This window comes from Lithobates pipiens, unplaced genomic scaffold (genome assembly GCF_037356315.1).
Source record: "Lithobates pipiens isolate NorthernLeopardFrog02 unplaced genomic scaffold, aLitPip1_a1.2 Scaffold_13, whole genome shotgun sequence".
Lineage (NCBI taxonomy): Eukaryota > Metazoa > Chordata > Amphibia > Anura > Ranidae > Lithobates > Lithobates pipiens.
The window spans coordinates 365069654-365090492 of record NW_027507718.1 but is presented as its reverse complement, the minus strand read 5'-3'; the positions used below and the strand labels follow the sequence as shown (position 1 = coordinate 365090492).

Genomic DNA, 20839 nt, shown 5'->3' with positions numbered 1-20839 from the left:
CACCGGAACCCCCAGGCCGAGGATCCCCCCCTTCCGCTGTCCCCTCACGGTGGCTGGACCCAGAGCCCCCGCCCGTTCCCCCCCCTTCTCAGGGAGCGGGCGCCATGTTGCCGCGAGGCCCCGCCCCCCTCCGGTCAGCAGTGCAGCGACCGCCCTGACCCGGGAGAGCCAGGCACCTTCCTCTTCGCCGGGGGGACCGAGCGGTCCTCCCCCGGGCTCCGACAGTCACGAGGTGGCCAAGGTGTAGGCTCTGGGGAAAAACGCGCCGGAGGCCGAGACCTCCGCGCACGCAGCGGCGCCTCACCTGCATCACCGACATCCTCCGCGGCGTCCTCCAGGTCCCGACTCGGTCCCGCAACCACTCTGCACCTCTGCCGCCCGCCGCAGCCTCTCGAAAATCCCATCCAGGTCGGCCATTACAGAGGAGCAGCGAAAAACTGCCTCCTCTGTATCTCACTAGGCTCCGAATGATCCCTTGGGCTCCCCCCCCCTCCCTTTTTATATGGCCCCTCCCCTTTTTCCAAACAACTTCTTCACTCTAACTTTCCTCAGCTCCACCTACAAATGTTAACCCTGTGAGTCCCTCAGTCACCCTGTCATGCCCAGCACTCCTTAGTACTGTAAGTCCTTATTCCGTGCTTCTCTTTCCTGTCAGAATGGCAGTCTGCCTTGTTTACATCGGCAGACCACTGTTCTACCTCTCTGGGGAATGATCATGGGTGGCCGGCAGACATTGCGTCCCCCTCTGGCCAATCAGCGCGTGTGCTCCCCCACTGTCTATTTTATGTATTGACATACAGGTTCATCGTTTTGCGCAATCGAGTATATGTACTGTGGCTGGTCGGCAAGTGGTTAATCAGGGATCACATAGTTACTGCAGAAGTAACGTTTCTAGTCTCGCAGGATCCCATGCCTGATGAAGGGGTCCTGGGAGACCAAAACTTTGCTACTGCTGTAACTATGTGATCACCGATTAAAGCTTTGACCCAGTTTTGTTTTACAATACATTTTATTCATTTTTTAATAGATAAAATAAGTGAAAACAAAATAAGCATACAATACAATTTTGGAGATCTTTGGTGTGCTGAAGACATTCTTTAGCACTGTTTATTCTGACACTTATTTTATCAGAACCAGCATTAACTTTTTTAGAAGTTTGATCTTCAGTAGTTCTATTATTAGATTGGACTACAGGGGCCAAGCCTTTGCTACATTAAGGCCTCATGCACACGAGACGCAGTTAAACGCGCGTTCAGATGCAGTTGGACAGTTTTTTCAACTGCACCTGAACTCATTCAATGTTATCCTATGTGTCCATGCACACAGTCTCGTTTTTTTCCGTTTATATGCAGTTGCGTTTAATCTCGTTTTTCCAGAAGCAAAAAAATGCGTTCAGAAACAAAAATTTCTGCGTTTCAGACGCAAAACGCGGCAAAACGCGGTAAAACGCGGCAAAACGCCGCTACCGCGTTTAGCCGCGTTTGCGTTTATATGCGTTTTTAAAGGTGACCTTTTTTTTTACATTAAAAATCTCAAAAATGATTGCAAATGATGAAAAACCATTAGAAAAATATTTTAAACAATTGCAATTGCAAGTGGACAATGCACAACTTGTGGCAAGTGACGTGGCAAGTGGACAATCCACAACTTGTGGCAAGTGACATGGCAGGTGGCAAGTGATGTGGCAAGTGGACAATCCACAACTTGTGGCAAGTGACGTGGCAGGTGAAGTGGCAAGTGACGTGGAAAGTGGACAATAGACAACTTGTGGCAGGTGACGTGGCAAGTGACCTGGCAGGTGACGCGGCAAGTGACTTGGCAGGTGACGTGGCAAGTGGAAAATCAACAACTTGTGGCAGGTGACTGGCATGTGACGTGGCAAGTGGACAATCCATAACTTGTGGCAGGTGACGTGGCAAGTGACGTGGCAAGTGGACAATCCACTTGTGGCAGGGGACGTAGCAAGTGACGTGGCAAGTGGACAATCCACTTGTGGCAGGTGATGTGGCAAGTGACGTGGCGAGTGGACAATCCACAACTTGTGTCAGGTGACGTGGCAAGTGGACAATCCACAACTTGTGGCAGGTGATGTGGCAGGTGATGTGGCAAGTGATGTGGCAAGTGGACAATCCACTTGTGGCAGGTGACGTGGCAGGGGACGTGGCAAGGGACGTGGCAAGTGGACAATCCACAACTTGTGGCAGGTGATGTGGCTGGTGACGTGGCAAGTGGACAATCCACATCTTGTGGCAGGTGACGTGGCAGGTGACGTGGAAAGTGGTGTGGCAAGTGGACAATCCACAACTTGTGGCAGGTGATGTGGCTGGTGACGTGGTAAGTGGACAATCCACAACTTGTGGCAGATGGCATGGCAGGTGACATGGAAAGTGGACAATCCACATCTTGTGGCAAGTGACGTGGCAGGTGATGTGGCAAGTGACGTGGCAAGTGGACAATCCACAACTTGTGGCAGGTGATGTGGCAAGTGATGTGGCAGGTGATGTGACAAGTGGACAATCCACATCTTGTGGCAAGTGACGTGGCAGCTGACGTGGCAAGTGACGTGGCAGCTGACGTGGCAAGTGACATGGCAAGTGGACAATCCACATCTCGTGGCAAGTGACGTGGCAGGTGATGTGGCAAGTGACGTGGCAAGTGGACAATCCACAACTTGTGGCAGGTGACGTGGCAGGTGATGTGGCAAGTGACGTGGCAGCTGACGTGGCAAGTGGACAATCCAAAACTTGTGGCAGGTGACGTGGCAAGTGACGTGGCAGGTGACGTGGCAAGTGATGTGGCAAGTGGACAATCCACAGCTTGTGGCAAGTGACGTGGCAAGTGGACAATCCACAACTTGTGGCAGGTGACGTGGCAGGTGACGTGGCAAGTGAACAATCCACAACTTGTGGCAGGTGACGTGGCAAGTGACGTGGCAGGTGAAGTGGCAAGTGACGCGGCAAGTAGACAATCCACAACTTGTGGCAGGTGATGTGGCAAGTGACGTGGCAGGTGATGTGGCAAGTCACGTGGCAAGTGGACAATCCACAACTTGTGGCAGGTGATGTGGCTGGTGACGTGTCAAGTGGACAATCCACAGCTTGTGGCAGGTGGCATGGCAGATGACGTGGAAAGTGGACAATCCACATCTCGTGGCAAGTGACGTGGCAAGTGGACAATCCAAAACTTGTGGCAGGTGACGTGGCAAGTGACGTGGCAGGTGACACGGCAAGTGACGTGGCAAGTGGACAATCCACAGCTTGTGGCAAGTGACGTGGCAAGTGGACAATCCACAACTTGTGGCAGGTGACGTGGCAGGTGACGTGGCAAGTGAACAATCCACAACTTGTGGCAGGTGACGTGGCAAGTGACGTGGCAGGTGATGTGGCAAGTGACGCGGCAAGTAGACAATCCACAACTTGTGGCAGGTGATGTGGCTGGTGACGTGGCAAGTGGACAATCCACAGCTTGTGGCAGGTGGCATGGCAGATGACGTGGAAAGTGGACAATCCACATCTCGTGGCAAGTGACGTGGCAGGTGATGTGGCAAGTGACGTGGCAAGTGGACAATCCACAATTTGTGGCAGGTGACGTGGCAGGTGATGTGGCAAGTGGACAATTCCCAACTTGTGGCAAGTGACGTGGCAAGTGGACAATCCACAACTTGTGGCAGGTGCCGTGGCAAGTGACACGGCAAATGCAAGTGTACAACTGCTCTCTATGCTGCTGCTGCTCACTCTGATCAAAATAGCAGAAATAGTTAAAAAAAATGCTTTGAGAGCTTGGGGAGGGTCTACATGATGTTATCTTTATAAACGCGTCTAAACGCAAACGCGTCTAAACGCGTCTAAACGCGACATGCAAACGCGGCAAAACGCGCGTTTCTAAACGCGCGTTTCAGCTTTTTTTTAACAGAGGTTTCATCTGCGTCTCGTGTGCATGAGGCCTTAATAAGGCTTGGCTGCCCATGTCCCTGTGGCTAGTTCACCAACTTTCCTTCTTTGGATTACATTTGGTCGGTCCTGACCATTGCAGACAAGGAACGCCCCACAGAAACTGCAGTTTTGGAGTTGGTCTGACTCATTTGTGTAGCCATTACAATTTGACCCTTGTCAACGTCGCTCCTTGACAGTTTTTTCTGCTTCCAACACATCAAGTTCAATTGCTGCCTAATATATCCACCCACATTTGGGTGCCATTGTAACAAGATAATCAATGTTATTCACTTTACTTGTCAGTAGTTATAATGTTACGGCTGATCAGTGTAAATTAATATTATGATTCAGAAAGCTTGAGATGAAGGTCAGTTGATCCATCAGATGATACTATGCAGTATGACCCCTTATTAAGTTATGGCATGTACACACGAGAGTAATGTCTGACAGAAAAAGTCTGATGGGAGCTTTTCATTGTATATTCCAATTGTGTGTATGCCCTATCTGACGTTTTATGTCAAAAATTCTGACAGACCTAGAAATAGAACACGATCTAAATTTTTCTGACGTACCAAAAACATTGCATGCTCTGAAGCAAGTACGGGACGGAAGCTATTGGCTACTGGGTGTTGAACTTCCTTTTTCTAGTCCCGTCGTACGTGTTGTACGTCACCGCGTTGTTGGCGGTCGGACTTTGGTGTGATCGTGTGTACGCAAGACAGTTTCAGTGGAATTCCGTTGGAAAAACCTTCAGAGTTTATTCTGACAAGAAAAACGGTCATGTGTACAGGGCATTACAGAATACTCTGCTCTTGCACATTCTCCTTTACAGAGTGGCTCTGATTAAGACATTTAAATAAAACCTGCTTGAAAAAAAGCTTTACCACTTGACCACTGGGCACTTAAACCCCCTTCCTAACAAGACCAATTTTCGGCTTTCGGTGATCTCACACTTTGAATGACAATTACTCAGTCATGCAACACTGTACCCATATGAAAGTTTTGTCTTTTTTTCGCACAAATAGAGATTTTTTTGGTAGTATTTAATCACCGCTGGGTTTTTTGTTTTGCACTATAAATCAAAAAAGACTTAAAATTTGTGAAAAAAAAAAATTCTTTGTTTCTGTTAAAATTTATTGCAAAGTATTGGCAGACTATTGGTGACTATTGGCAGAGTATTGGCGACTATTGGCAGAGTATTGGGGAGTGTTGCAGAGTATTGGGGAGTGTTGCAGAGTATTGGCGAGTGTTGCAGAGTATTGGCAAGAGTATTGGCGAGTGTTGCAGAGTATTGGCGAGAGTATTGGCAGAGTACTGCAGAGTATTGGCACTGAGCAGTGCTGTGGGCACTACAGATCCAGCCCACAGCGCTGCTACAAACAATCTCTCCCCCTCTCCCCTTCTCCCCTCGCACTGTACAGATTGATACAGAGAGGGGAGGGCGGAAACGGCGTCATGACATGATGCCGGTTTGTTTACAAGTGATCGCTCCGACATTTGATGGAGCGATCACGTGGTAAATGGCCACTACCAGCGGCCATTTACTGTGATCCGTGATGCGTCAGGGCTTCCAGACCCGGCGGATTCGGCGGTCACGGATAGTTCCGGGAGGGGGCCCCAGGGGGCGTGCGAGAGCAAGATTCTGGGAGGGCGCCCATGGAATAAGCTGAATGCGCTGTAGCCGTCTTTCAGCTATGGCCCGGTCAGCTAGTGGTTAAAAGCAGCACTACAAGCAACATAAAATTATAAAAATGATTAGCCTATAAAAGATAAAATAGCAAAACCTTCAATATTCACCTCCTTTTTTTCCGCCACTAGCTGTTCTATCATTGAAAGATGACCAGCATCATTCAATCCACATCCTCTGAGCCCAGGTCATCCTGGATCTGCTCCAGCCTGTGACTGGACAGTGAAATGAGAATCAACTCAGTGATGATCTCATATCTGTCATTAGCTTTCTCATCTCATCAGCGTGCTGCTTGCTCTGCTTACAGATCTGCATTTATTTGTGTCCTATTCATATGTCTAGAATTCAGTTTTAACAAGTACCCATCCCTTCACTTATCTGTGCTGTCAGTCTTCAGCATTTAATGCATTTCCAGGTGTACATCGCTATGGAACCACGCCAAGTCGGTCCACACTTACCCACCTGTGCACGAAAAAACTGATAAGGGCATAATATATGGATGACAGCACATCAGAGAAAAAATAGCAGATTCTTTATTAATTCACACATTTTGGCAGAACATCAGATGACAGGAATGAAGTATTTTACATGTTGTACACCTGCAGGCAATTATGAGTAAACACCTGCTGGAGTGAAACACATAAGAGGTTTCGCTCACAAATTTTTGTGAATAAGGAATGTGCAAGTATTTGTCTAGTGTGCCACTAACCATTTAATATGAACATGTATTTACAGATGTGTCATACATACCCCCCCCGCTGTGTACTGTGATTCTACCCATCAGCTATTACCTCATGACAGTGTTCTATAGTGACACAGAGCAGTGCTTCTCAACCCTGTCCTCAAATACCCCCAGCAGGCCATGTTTACAGGTTTTCCTTTATCTTGCACAGGTGCTTTAAATCAAAGTCAATGGCTTGGTATTTTGGACCGCTATTTTATCTAAGGCCCCTTTCACCTTTGTGCGACTTGTCCTGTGACAAGTAGTACCCCATGGTTTCCGATGAGTACCATTCATGTACATAGTTGCCAACATTGTAAAAAAAAAAATTCGGGACACTTTTTTGGCAGTAGGCAGAGTTGTATTATAATTAGGGGGCAGGACATGCGGTTATAGGTGTGGCATAGGAAAAGGTGAAATATGGGCGTGGTTTACGTAAATGGTGGGTGTGGCTTATATGGGGACGTGGCTCAAAGGGGTGTGGTTAGAGTCTGAGATAAATGCGGGGGGGAGAAGAAAAGGAGGGGGGGAAGGAAAGGAGAGACAGCAGCCCCCCGATCCTACACCACAATAGCAATATGTGTTTTCCAGAGTTTGACAATCAGCAGATAAAGATACTCCAAATACCTGGTGTTAGCGCTTCGGTCATCCCGGCGCCATGATTGTTATGGTGTCAGGATGATTGAAGCACATTATTTATATTATTACATTGTAATATGAAATGAAATCATTCAACTCACCATAATGCACAATCAATGGGAGCCCTGAGCGCGTCACTAGCCACATTGACTGCCACCAGATTCCATCAGGTCCCAAGCGGAGTCTGTCCTTACATCAGGTGCCCCATCAGAGGTACCTTCCACACATCTGTGTCCATAAGCGGAGCCCCTCCTTACATCTGGTGCCCCTCTGACATCCAGACTGCCCCCCACATCCACAGACTGGCCCCCCCATCTCCAGACTGGCCCCCACATCTCCAGACTGGCCCCCACATCTCCAGACTGGCCCCCACATCCACAGACTGGCCCGACATACTGCACAGACTGGCCCCCACATACTGCACAGACTGGCCCCCCACATCTCCAGACTGGCCCCCACATACTGCACAGACTGGCCCCCACATACTGCACAGACTGGCCCCCACATACTGCACAGACTGGCCCCCACATACTGCACAGACTGGCCCCCACATACTGCACGGACTGGCCCCCACATACTCACTGCACGGACTGGCCCCCACATACTCACTGCACGGACTGGCCCCCACATACTCACTGCACGGACTGGCCCCGACAGGACATATGATCTCCTGTCCTCCAAGCTGTCGTTGCCGTGCTGACTTGGAACTGCGGCGCCGCCCACACTGCACTTCGCAGACACTGGCAGCGGGGGTGGGCGCCATAGCATCTGAGCTCCATTGAAGACCAGCTTTTGGTCTTCTTTAAAATGGCAGCCGGCGGAGACAATGTGCCGCCGGCCTCTAGCGGCCGGCGGCAAAAAACGGGACATTTGAATTTCCCGGGACAAACCGAATTTCCCGGGACAAAATTAATTCGGGACAAATGTCCTAATCCCGGGAATGTCCCGGGAAATTCGGGACAGTTGGCAACTATGCATTTACTGCACTACTTTGGTCTGACTTTGATGCAAGTTCAGGTCCATAGACCTCAAGTTTACACAAGCCTTCCATGAAATCGCAGTAAAATCATGGCAATGTGAAAGGGGCATAAGAGAAATTCCTAAAACATGGCCTGTTAGGGGTACTTGAAGACAGTACTTTGTGGTTCTATCTGCTGATCCTCTACTTCAGTGGTTCTCAACGCTGTCTTTGAGTACTCCTGATGCCGAGTACACACGACTGGACTTTTCCGGCAGACTAGATCCGACGGTCTTCCCGACTGACTTTTTGGCAGAGTTCTGACGTACTTCCGAACGAATGGACTCGGCCACACACGAACGGACAAAGTCTGTTCATTTTGAACATGATGACGTATGATGGGACTAAAAAAGGAAGTTCAATAGCCAGTAGTCAATAGCTTACCTTGCATCGTATTTGGTCCATCGGACCAGCATATACACGAACGGTTTTCCCAATAGGAATTGACAGATTTGTAACATGCTCTATTTCTAGGTCCGTCTGATTTTTTTATTTTTTTTTTATTTTTTTTAATGAAAAACGATCCCCCACACGATCGGAATGTCCGATGGACTGATTCGGTTGGACCTAGTCTGCCGGAAAGTCTGGTCGTGTGTACGCAGCATAACTGGCCATTTTTTGGGAATTTCTCTTAAGCCCCTTTCACACTGCCACGACTTGACAGTAGCACGATTTTGCCGCCATTTTCCCATAATTTCAGGGAATGCCTGTGTATACTTACAACTCCCATAAAAGTTGGAACAAAGTAGTACATGGACTACTATGAAGTTGCACAGCTATGAAGGGTACTCATTGGAAATCATGGGGTACGACTTGTAATGCGACTTTGCAGTCCCAAGTGACACAAGTGTGAAAGGGGCCTTAGAGAAAATCGCTGTCCAAAATACCAAGCCATTGTCTCTGATTTAAAGTACCTGTGCATGATAAAGGAAAAGGAAAACCTGCAAACATGGCCTGCTGGGGGTACTTGAACACAGGTTTGAGAAGCACTGCTCTGTGTCACTATAGAACACTGTAATGAGGTAACAGCTGATGGGTAGAATCACAGTACACAGCGGGGGGGGTATGTATGACACATCTATAAATACATGTTCATATTAAATGGTTAGTGGCACACTAGACAAATACTTGCACATTCCTTATTCACAAAAATTTGTGAGCGAAACCTCTTATGTGTTTCACTCCAGCAGGTGTTTACTCATAATTGCCTGCAGGTGTACAACATGTAAAATACTTCATTCCTGTCATCTGATGTTCTGTTACTGATCTGAACACAGATGCATTGTTTTCTATGGAACAATTGTACCCAGTTGTGTAAAGATCAGTAAAGTGATCAGTTGAGAGCCGTAAAATAAATATAGAAATGTAATGTTTGAGTAATTTATGCATATGGGTATGTACAGTGCCTTGAAAAAGTATTCATACCCCTTTACATTTTCCACATTTTGTCATGTTACAACCAAAAACGTAAATGTATTTTATTGGGATTTTATGTAATAGTCCAACACAAGTGGCACATACTGTAATTATGAAGTGGAAGGAAAATGATAAATGGTTTTCAATTTTTTTTACAAATAAATATGTGAAAAGTTTTTCTTCTAAGATTGCCCTGTATTTTGCATCATCCAGCTTCCCTGCCCCTGCTGAAGAAAAGCATCCCCACAACATGATGCTGCCACCACCATGTTTCATAGTGGAGATGGTGTGTTCAGGGTTGTGCAGTGTTAGTTTTTCCCCCATACAGTGTGTTTTTCTTTTAGGCCAAAAAGTTAAATTTTGGTCTCATCTGACCAGAGCACCTTCTTCCACATGTTTTCTGTCTCCCCCACATGGCTTCTCACAAACTGCAAATCTTGCCACTCTTCAATAAAGGCCACATTTTTGGAGTGCACGACTAATAGTTGTCATGTGAACAGATTCTCCCACCTGAACTGTGTCTCTGCAGCTCCTCCAGAGTTACCATGGTTGTCTTGGCTACTTCTTTTATTAATGTTCTCCTTGCCCAGCCTGTCAGTTTAGGCAGACAGCCATGTCTTGGTAGGTTTGCAGTCGTGCCATCCTCTTTTTTTCATTTTCGGATGATTGATTGAACAGTGCTCCATGGGATGTTTAAAGCTTGAGATATTTTGTTATAACCTAACCCTGCTTTAAACTTCTCCACAACTTTATCCCTGACTTGTCTGGTGTGTTCCTTGGCCTTCATGATGCTGTTTGCTCACTACGGTTCTCTAACAAACCTCTGAGGGCTTTACAGAACAGTTGTATTTATAGTGAGATTAAATTACACACAGGTGGACTCTATTTACTAATTAGGTGACTTCTGAAGACAATTGGCGCCGCTAGATTTTAGTTAGGGGTATCAATGTAAAAGGGGCTGAATACAAATGGACACCACACTTTTCACATATTTATTTGTAAAAAAAATGTTGAAAACCATTTATCATTTTCCTTCAACTTCACATTTATGTGCCATTTTGGTCTATCACATAAACCCCCAATAAAATACATTTATGTTTTTGGTTGTAATATGACAAAATGGGGAAAATTTCAAGGGGTGTGAATACTTTTTCAAGACACTTTATAGTGCCTTGCGAAAGTATTCGGCCCCCTTGAACTTTTCAACCTTTTGCCACATTTCAGGCTTCAAACATAAAGATATGAAATTTTTATTTTTTGTGAAGAATCACCAACAAGTGGGACACAATTGTGAAGTGGAACGAAATCTATTGGATTTTTGAAACTTTTTTAACTAATAAAAAAATAAAAAGTGGGGCGTGCAAAATTATTCGGCCCCCTTGCGTTAATACTTTGTAGAGCCACCTTTTACATAGTTACATAGTTAGTCAGGTTGAAAAAAGACACAAGTCCATCCAGTTCAACCAAAAAAAATAAATAAATATATATATATATATATATATATATATATATATATATATATATATATATATATATATATACCGTATATATATATATATATATATATATATATATATATATATATATAATATAATAAATATCATACCAGCCCATATACCCAATTCTATACCCACAGTTGATCCAGAGGAAGGCAAAAAACCCCAGCAGAGCATGATCCAATTTGCTAAAGCAGGGGAAAAAATTCGAGGCAATCGGATTTTCCCCGGATCCACTTTACCTATAAATTTTAGTACCCAGTTATATTACGTACACTTAGGAAATAATCCAGGCCTTTCTTAAAGCAATCTACTGAGCTGGCCATAACCACCTCTGCAGGGAGTCTATTCCACATTTTCACAGCTCTTACTGTGAAGAAACCTTTCCGTATTTGGAGATGAAATCTCTTCTCCTCTAGATGTAAAGAGTGCCCCCTTGTCCTCTTTGTTGACTGTAAAGTGAATAACTCGACACCAAGTTCCCTATATGGACCCCTTATATATTTGTACATGTTGATCATATCCCCCCTTAATCTCCTCTTATCAAGAGTGAATAAATTCAGTTCCTCTAATCTTTCCTCATAGCTGAGTTCCTCCATGCCCCTTATCAGTTTGGTTGCCCTTCTCTGCACTTTCTCCAGTTCCCCAATATCCTTTTTGAGAACTGATGCCCAAAACTGAATGGCATATTCCAGATGAGGTCTTACTAATGATTTGAACAGGAGCAAAATGATATCTCTCTCTCTCTGGAGTACATACCTCTCTTAATACAGGAAAGGACTTTGCTCGCTTTGGAAACCGCAGCTTGGCATTGCATGCTATTATTGAGCTTATGATCTACCAAGATCCTTCTCCACTATGGATTCCCCCAGTTGTACTCCCCCTAGCGTGTATGATGCATGCATATTCTTAGCCCCCAAGTGCATAACTTTACATTTCTCAACATTAAACCACATAGTCGCCCAATTAGACAGAGCATTGAGGTCGGCTTGTAAATTGGTGACATCCTGTAAGGACGTTATTGCACTGCATAGCTTGGTGTCATCTGCAAAGACGGAAATGTTACTTTTGATCCCAGACCCAATATCATTTATAAAGATATTAAAAAGCAAGGGTCCCAGCACTGAACCTTGGGGTACACCACTGAACCCTTTTGCTGCGATTACAGGTGCAAGTCGCTTGGGGTATGTCTCTATCAGTTTTGCACATCGAGAGACTGAAATTCTTGCCCATTCTTCCTTGCAAAACAGATCGAGCTCAGTGAGGTTGGATGGAGAGCGTTTGTGAACAGCAGTTTTCAGCTCTTTCCACAGATTCTCGATTGGATTCAGGTCTGGACTTTGACTTGGCCATTCTAACACTTGTATACGTTTATTTGTGAACCATTCCTTTGTAGATTTTGCTGTATGTTTGGGATCATTGTCTTGTTGGAAGATAAATCTCCGGCCCAGTTTCAGGTCTTTTGCAGACTCCAACAGGTTTTCATCCAGAATGGTCCTGTATTTGGCTGCCTCCATCTTCCCCTCAATTTTAACCATCTTCCCTGTCCCTGCTGAAGAAAAGCAGGCCCAAACCATGATGCTGCTACCACCATGTTTGACAGTGGGGATGGTGTGTTGAGGGTGATGAGCTGTGTTGCTTTTACGCCAAACATATCGTTTTGCATTGTGGGCAAAAAGTTTGATTTTGGTTTCATCTGACCAGAGCACCTTCTTCCACATGTTTGGTGTGTCTCCCAGGTGTCTTGTGGCAAACTTTAGACGAGACTTTTTATGGATATCTTTGAGAAATGGCTTTCTTCTTGCCACTCTTCCATAAAGGCCAGATTTGTGCAATGTACGACTGATTGTTGTCCTATGGACAGACTCTCCCACCTCAGCTGTAGTTCTCTGCAGTTCATCCAGAGTGATCATGGGCCTCTTGGCTGCATCTCTGATCAGTCTTCTTGTCTGAGCTGAAAGTTTAGAGGGACGGCCAGGTCTTGGTAGATTTGCAGTGGTCTGATACTCCATCCATTTCAAAATGATTGCTTGCACAGTGCTCCTTGGGATGTTTAAAGCTTGGGAAATCTTTTTGTATCCAAATTCGGCTTTAAACTTCTCCACAACAGTATTACGGACCTGCCTGGTGTGTTCCTTGGTCTTCATGATGCTCTCTGCGCTTTCAACAGAACCCTGAGACTATCACAGAGCAGGTGCATTTATACAGAGACTTGATTACACACAGGACAATTCTATTTATCACCATCAGTCATTTAGGACAACATTGGCTCATTCAGAGATCCTCACTGAACTTCTGGAGTGAGTTTGCTGCACTGAAAGTAAAGGGGCTGAATAATTTTGCACGCACCACTTTTCAGTTTTTTATTTGCTAAAAAAGTTTAAAATATCCAATAGATTTCGTTCCACTTCACAATTGTGTCCCACTTGTTGGTGATTCTTCACAAAAAATTTAAATTTTATATCTTTATGTTTGAAGCCTGAAATGTGGCAAAAGGTTGAAAAGTTCAAGGGGGCCGAATACTTTCGCAAGGCACTGGACACAAACATATTGCAACACTGGCAACTAGTAGAGGGTGAAGAATTTGATGCATGTATAGTATACGCATATGCACGTTTATGCTCTTAATACGCGTGCATAAATTAGGTCTTTTACAGAACATTTTACTCAGGACCGTTCTGCCAGCAAAATCCTACTTCTACACATCAGTAAGTTATGTTCATGTGTAAGAGAGCTTAGGCCCCTTTCACATGGGTGGACCGAATGGACCATCCGTTGCCCTCTATGGAGCAGTGGGGGGCAATGGACATGTGTCCATTGACACCCGCCGGCATCCGATCCACTAAAAACAAATGGCTGGGGACCTGATCCCCATTCATCTATTGGATAGGGTGGCAGTCAGAAGTAAACAGACAGATGGTCTGTTTGCATCCAACCACCCATAGAGGAAAACAGGCTATTTCTGTGTCTGTTCTACATAAGCAGAACGGATACAGAGAAGATATCTGCCTGCTCAGCGAGGATCAGCGGATAGATTCCCAGCTGAGCTGGCAGACTCCTCCAGGAGTCCACCCCATGTGAAAAGGGCCTTATTCAGTTTTTTTGTGTTTTTTTGTTTTTTTACTGAAGTATAATTAAAATAGGTAGTTTTGTCGTGACTAAGGATGAGCCGAACACCCCCCTGTTCGGTTCGCACCAGAACCTGCGAACAGACCAAAACTTCGTGTGAACTTTAGAACCCTATTAAAATCTATGGGACTCGAACGTTCACAATCTAAAGTGCTAATTTTAAAGGCTAATATGCAAGTTACTGTCCTAAAAAGTGTTTGGGGACCTGGGTCCTGCCCCAGGGGACATGGATCAATGCAAAAAAAAGTTTTAAAAACTGACGTTTTTTCAGGAGCAGTGATTTTTAATAATGATTAAAGTGAAACAATAAAAGTGTAATATTCCTTTAAATTTTGTACCTGGGGGGTGTCTATAGTATGCCTGTGAAGGGGCGCATGTTTCCCGTGCTTAGAACTGTCCCTGCACAAAGTGTCATTTCGCAAGGAAAAAAAGTCTTTTTAAAATCACTTTCCATTGTCGGCTCCCGTAATACAGAGAACACTCAATGAGGGAAGCCATGGGGTTCCCCAGTGACGTATGGGTGACCCCGCCCCCCCTCTGATGTAACGCACCTGGGGCGGGGTCACCCATACGTCACTGGGGAACCCCATGGCTTCCCTCATCAGTGTCAGAGGGGGCGGGGTCAGGTGACGGGTGGCCCCGCCCTCCTAATATAAGAAACGTCAGCGCTGGGATCCCCGCAGTGTCTCCAAAGTGGAGACAGAAGACGGATGCATGTATGGACAGCGCTGGACTGAAAATCACCCGTTGCTGGATCAGATCAGCCATCGCTGGACCACGGAGAGATGATCATCCATCGCTGGATAGCAAAAGTGGATTACCACCACTGGAATCTTTTTTTTATTTTTAATAAAGTAATTTTTCAAAAGTGTGTTTGTCTTATTTAACCATTTTTACACTTTCTTTGTGAAATGGTAGGGGTACTTTTGTACCCCCTTACCATTTCAAACAGGGGGGGCGGGATCTGGGGGTCCCCTTGTTAAAGGGGGCTCCAGATTCTGATAAGCCCCCCGCCCGCAGACCCCCACAACCACTGGCCAGGGTTGTGGGGATGAGGCCCTTGTCCACATCAACATGGGAACATGGTGCTTTGAGGGTCACAGACCCCCAAAACATCCTCCCAATGTTGAGGGCATGTGGCATGGTTCTCTCGTCCCCCCTCTTTTCCTGCGGCCTGCCAGGTTGTGTGCTCGGATAAAGGGTCTGGTATGGATTTTTAGGGGGACCCCCACATCAATTTTTTTTTTAATTTGATGCGGGATTCCCCTTAATATCCATACCAGACCTGAAGGGTCTGATATGGATATTTAGGGGGACCCCCACATCAATTTTTTTACTTTTTTTTTATTTTTTCATACCAGACCTGAAGGGCCTGGTAATTGAATTTAGGGGAACCCCCACGCTTTTTTGTTTTTTATCAATGAATGAATTGTCAGCTAATACAGAGAACACTCATTGAGTGTTCTCTGTATTACGGGAGCTGACAATGGAAAGTGATTTTAAAAGACTTTTTTCCTTGCGAAATGACACTTTGTGCAGGGACAGTTCTAAGCACAGGAAACATGCGCCCCTTCACAGGCATAATATAGACACCCCCCAGGTACGAAATTTAAAGGAATATTACACTTTTATTGTTTCACTTTAATCATTATTAAAATCACTGCTCCTGAAAAAACGGCCGTTTTTAAAACTTTTTTTTTGCATTGATCCATGTCCCCTGGGGCAGGACCCAGGTCCCCAACACTTTTTAGGACAGTAACTTGCATATTAGCCTTTAAAATTAGCACTTTAGATTTCTCCCTTAGACTTGTACAGGGTGTTCCGGCTTTTCGAATTTGCTGCGAACAGCCCAAATTGTTCACTGTTCGCTGAACAGGCAATGTTCGAGTCGAACATGAGTTCGACTCGAACTCGAAGCTCATCCCTAGTCGTGACATACACTATATTACCAAAAGTATTGGGACTGCTGGCTTTGCAGGCACATCAACTTTAATGGCATCCTACTGATGTGGACAAGGAGGCCTAGCTCGCAGTGTCTGCTCTTATTCATCCCAAAGGTGTTCTATCGGGTGGAGGTCAGGACCAGGCCATTCAAGTTCCTCCACCCCAAACTCGTTCATCCTTTTTTTTTATGGACCTTGCTTTGCACTGGTTCAAATCGGGGGGGGGGGGGGGGGGGGCTGTTTTCCTGAGGATTGGGCTGGGCCCTTAGTTCCAGTGAAGGGAAGGCTTAAGGCATCAGCATACCAAGACATTTTGAACAATTTGATGCTTTCAAATTTGTGGGAACAGTTTTAGGTTGGCTCCTTCCTGTTCCAACATGACTGCACACCAGTGTACAAAGCAGGTTCCATAAAGACATGGATTAGCGAGTTTGGGCTGGAGGAACTTGAATGGCCTGCAATCCCCCCCCCCCCCCAAGCCCATCTCAGCCATATTCCCAGTCTCTAACTATTAAATAACTATCACAGCATTGACCAACATTACTAAGATAGGAGAGTCTGTTCCCTATATTGAAAGTAGGCATTCCAGATCCTGCTATATTTTCCTCCTGTTCTTTCAGTGTAATAGTCAGATCTTCCATTTGTTGAATTTCCGAAACCCTTGCCATCCACTGTAATCTCGTTGGGGAGTTGGGGATACATTACTTTTCCACAATACTAGAATACAAGCCTTTGCTGCAGTGAGCAAATGTTTTAACAGTGAGTTTTTATATTTTTAATTTGACAATGGGGTGTCATGCAAGAGAAAGGCTGTCGGAATCTCTCCAAGAGACACACCCGTAATCGTTTCAACAGTTTCCTCAACTATCTTCCAGGATTCCCTCAACATTGGACATTCCCAAAAAATATGTATCATGGTGCCTTCCGATTCCTGACATCTCCAGCATACATCCGATACTTGAGAAACTATCTGATGCAATGCCGGTGTTCTATACCACCTCGTAAGGTTTTTATAGCCTCCTTCTTGATATATACCCACCAGTGAGGATTTGTGAGCAAAAAATAAAATCCTATCCTTTTGTGCCTGTGAGAAAGATACCCCCAGATCTCTTTCCCAACATTGCAGAAAAGGCAATTCATGTGGGGCCTCTATTTCAATTAGCAGGGCATATAGATATGACAGTGAGAATAAAATATGTTTTAACATATATATATTGTTTTTCCACAGATATGAATTACGCACGATTTCTTACAGCAGTGAGTGCAGCTAGGAAACCCTCACCTATACGAGCTCTGAGTAAGTACTGTGAAGCAGTGGTGAATGTCCCTCCTGGGATAATTGTGATGGTGGTCTAGGGGATACTTCTTGGTAGTGCTGAGCAGGAGGTACTTCATGTGCATCATCTACTCCTACAGAGCAATCTGAAAATAAAAAGGACCCAGTAGGGAAGCCCATAATGGTTTCAACTTTTATGACAGGCTCATTGAATGATAAGTTATGGCAGCAAGCTGTGGAGCTTCTCCTAGGCGGAATTTGAAGATTTACCCTAGGTTAACACCCATGCGGTTTTTAGTGCGTTTTGCAGTTTGCAGAAACGCACTACAATCCATTTAACATGGTTTCCTATGGTACACATTCACATGTATGCTTTTTGCGGCCGGTGTGTTTTTGGAAAGGGTCGGGGACTTTTTTTCTGCATTTTACGTGTAATAGACTTCAATGGAAACGCACCAGAAACGCAAGTGTTGTATTTGTGATGTGATTTTTGACGTGTTTTGTGGTTTTTATTTTCCTCTTTAAAACACTGTATATAGCTGGCTGATAAAGAGGGGACCAGGAAGCCAGGTGCCGCGTCCTTAACAACCGATGAGTCATCAGCTGTCAGCAGGGGTTCCCCACTGACAACTAAATGTAGAAGAAAAAACGTAAAAAACTAAAATCGCAAAAAAAAAACTACGTGGGGTCCTCCCAGGTCCATACAAGGCCCTTCGGGTCTAGTATGGATTCGGATGGAACCCCTTCCATGCCGAAATTTATTTTAAAAATAGTGTGCCCCCCCCAAAAAAAATCCATACCAGACCCTTATCCGAGCATGCAGCCTGGAAGTCTGGAAAGGGAGGGGATGAGCGAGCGCCCCCCCCCCCCCCCCCCCGAACCATACCAGGCTGCATGCCCTCAACATGGGGGGCGATGCCATGTTGATGGGGACAAGGGCCTGTCTGACAACCCTGGCTGGTGGTTGTCGGGGTCTGCGGGCGGGGGAGGGCTTAGATCCCGGCCCCCCTATGTGAAAGGGTATGGGGTACCTAGTCACCCAAATAGCAGTGAAAATTTATAAAGGTTTTTGACAAGTCCTTTATTAACAAAGAAGCCCCGAGCTGTCTTCTCCCGCTGCCATCTTCTCCCGAGCCACAGGTTACCTGCTAAAAACAAAAAAAGGCTGCTCTTCTATTGCTGTCTTCCTCCGTTGTGTTGTCGCCCTCTGTCTGGCATCTCCTATATAGCCATGGGGCATGGCCATGCATTGACATCACCCGGAGATGCCACCCCTTGTGATGTCACATGACCATGTTGAGGGTATGCGGCCTTGTACGGGAGGGGGGGCACGCGCTTGTCCCCTCCCTTTCTTGACCTGCCAGACTGCATGCTCGAATAAGGGCATGGTATGGATTTTTTTGGGAGGGGAGCACGCCATTTATTTATTTTTTGCCATGGGGGGGGTCCCATCCGAATCTGTACAACACCAGAAGCGCCTGGGGGGACCCCACGCCGTTTGTTTTGCAATTATTTAATTTATTTTTACATCCAGCTGTCAGCAGGGAACCTCGTTGACAGCTGATGACTCATCAGTTGTTAAGGATGCTGCGGTCAGCTTTCTGGTGCCTGCCTTAGCAACCAGCTATATACAGTGTGCTTAAAGAGAAAAAAAAAGATAAAACACATGAAAACAGCATGCAAAAATGCATAAAAGACAAGGGTTTAAAAATGCAAAACATGCCTGAAAAATACATCAGGCACACCCGCAAGGATGTGAACCTACACTTAGTGCAAGTCCTAAAAAAAATTTCAGTTACCTATCAAGAGACAACAGGTTATTAAAAAAGCAAGCACATAAATAGGGCAGTGTTGGAAATCAGCGATGGGGGGTCCCGCTTTTATAAAATGATTGTGCACAGGGACCGTCTTCTATGTGCACAAGTAATTGAAGGCAATTTAGTGTAAAAATTAGAATGTTTTTGTAAAAATCAATTAGCATGTGAAATATAAGAAGTAACCCTTTTTGTTTTGGAATGATCATTAACCACTTCAATACAGGGCACTTTCACCCCCTTCCTTCCCAGCCCAATTTTCAGCTTTCAGCGCTCTAGCGCTTTCAGTGACAATTGCGCGGTCATGCTACACTGTACCCAAATGAAATTGTTATCATTTTGTTCGCACAAATAGAGCTTTATTTTGGTGTTATTTATTCACGACTCCGTTTTTTTTTTTTTGCGATATAAGCGCAAAAAAATGCGGAAATTTGGGAAAAAAACAATATTTTCTTTTTTCTATTTGAAAAGAAATCCAATAAAATCAAATTTTGTCATAAATTTAAGCCAAAATGTATTCTGCTACATGTTTTTGGTAAAAAAAATTCCGTTAAGTGTATAATAATTGGTTTGTGTGATCACGGACATATGTACGCAAATGATCATGTACATATGTGTGCAGGTGATCACGTACATATGTGTGCAGATAATCATTGGGACATGTGATTTTAGTGGGACATATGTGGGGGACATGTTTTTATTATTAGGGACATGTGTTTTTATTATTTGGGGACATGTATGTTTTGGGGACATGTGTGTTTTGGGGACATATGTGGGGACTGTGTTTTCACTGTGTGGTGTGTTGTGTGTTTACACTACACTGATGATCAGTGAGTAAAAAGCTGTGAAAAGCAGCCCATACTCACTGATCATCAGCCGGCTGCAGCGTTCTGCTCTCCTCTTCTCAGCGGTGACTTCCGTGTGAGGAGAGGAGAGCCGATTGCCTAGCAACCGGCTGTTTGTTTACATCACATGACGGCCGTGATTGGACACGGCCATCATGTGATCAGGAGGGCCAATCACAGAGCCCTCCTGCCGATCTGAGATGTGCCGTGTCCGGGTGACACGAGCACATCGGGATCGCGCCGCTGCGCGGGCGCGCGCGCGCGCGATCCCGCTGCTCCTGAAGGACGTTCCTGAACGTCCTATCAGGAGCAGGCGGCTCCCACCCGGCCGTATATATACATTGGCCGGGTGGGAAGTGGTTAAATGAGTTCTATGTTCATAGCATACACTTTAATAACAGCAGTATTGTAATAGGAATACAACTTATAGTTATTATTGACAGTCTAAAATAAGCTTATCTGAAAAATCTCCTTTTATGTTGTGATAGATGGCCAGCAAACAGGCAGCAATTTCCTGGATTCTTGGCTTGCTATATACATAGATCTATACTCCAACAATAATGTGTCAATTAAAATACAATTCTGCCAGGGAGTCGTGGACTACTTTCTTGAGCAAGGTTGACACCTGCTGGCACTCATACTCCTGGTCTCTGGCATGCTACCTGAAGCAGTTGCTGCAAAGTATCTTTCCTGGCATAGGGTCATCTCCACATGACCAGCATTTGCCTTTTAGGTGCTGAGCCCTCGAAGAAGAAGCTTTGTGCTTTCTCTTAAGCATTTATATAAAAGTATCCCAAACAGAGGGGGACAGAAAAAGTGGGGCTTACAGAAAAGCAATACACATGGTGATTCTCCAATTAATCAAAATAGTATGGGTAAATGTTTATAGGTATATACAAAACATGTAGGAAAAATTATAAAAA

General features: G+C 45.2%; 1 protein-coding gene across 2 annotated transcripts in view; it reads left to right on the top strand.

Annotated features, from left to right (window-relative positions):
• AADAT (aminoadipate aminotransferase) overlaps positions 1 to 20839 on the top strand; it is a 170503-nt gene that overhangs the window by 8174 nt on the left and 141490 nt on the right. For both annotated transcript variants that reach the window (XM_077477205.1, XM_077477206.1), the window contains exon 2: positions 17210 to 17278. In XM_077477205.1, coding sequence (XP_077333331.1) covers positions 17210 to 17278 — 69 coding nt within the window. The remainder of the gene's footprint in view (positions 1 to 17209; positions 17279 to 20839) is intronic.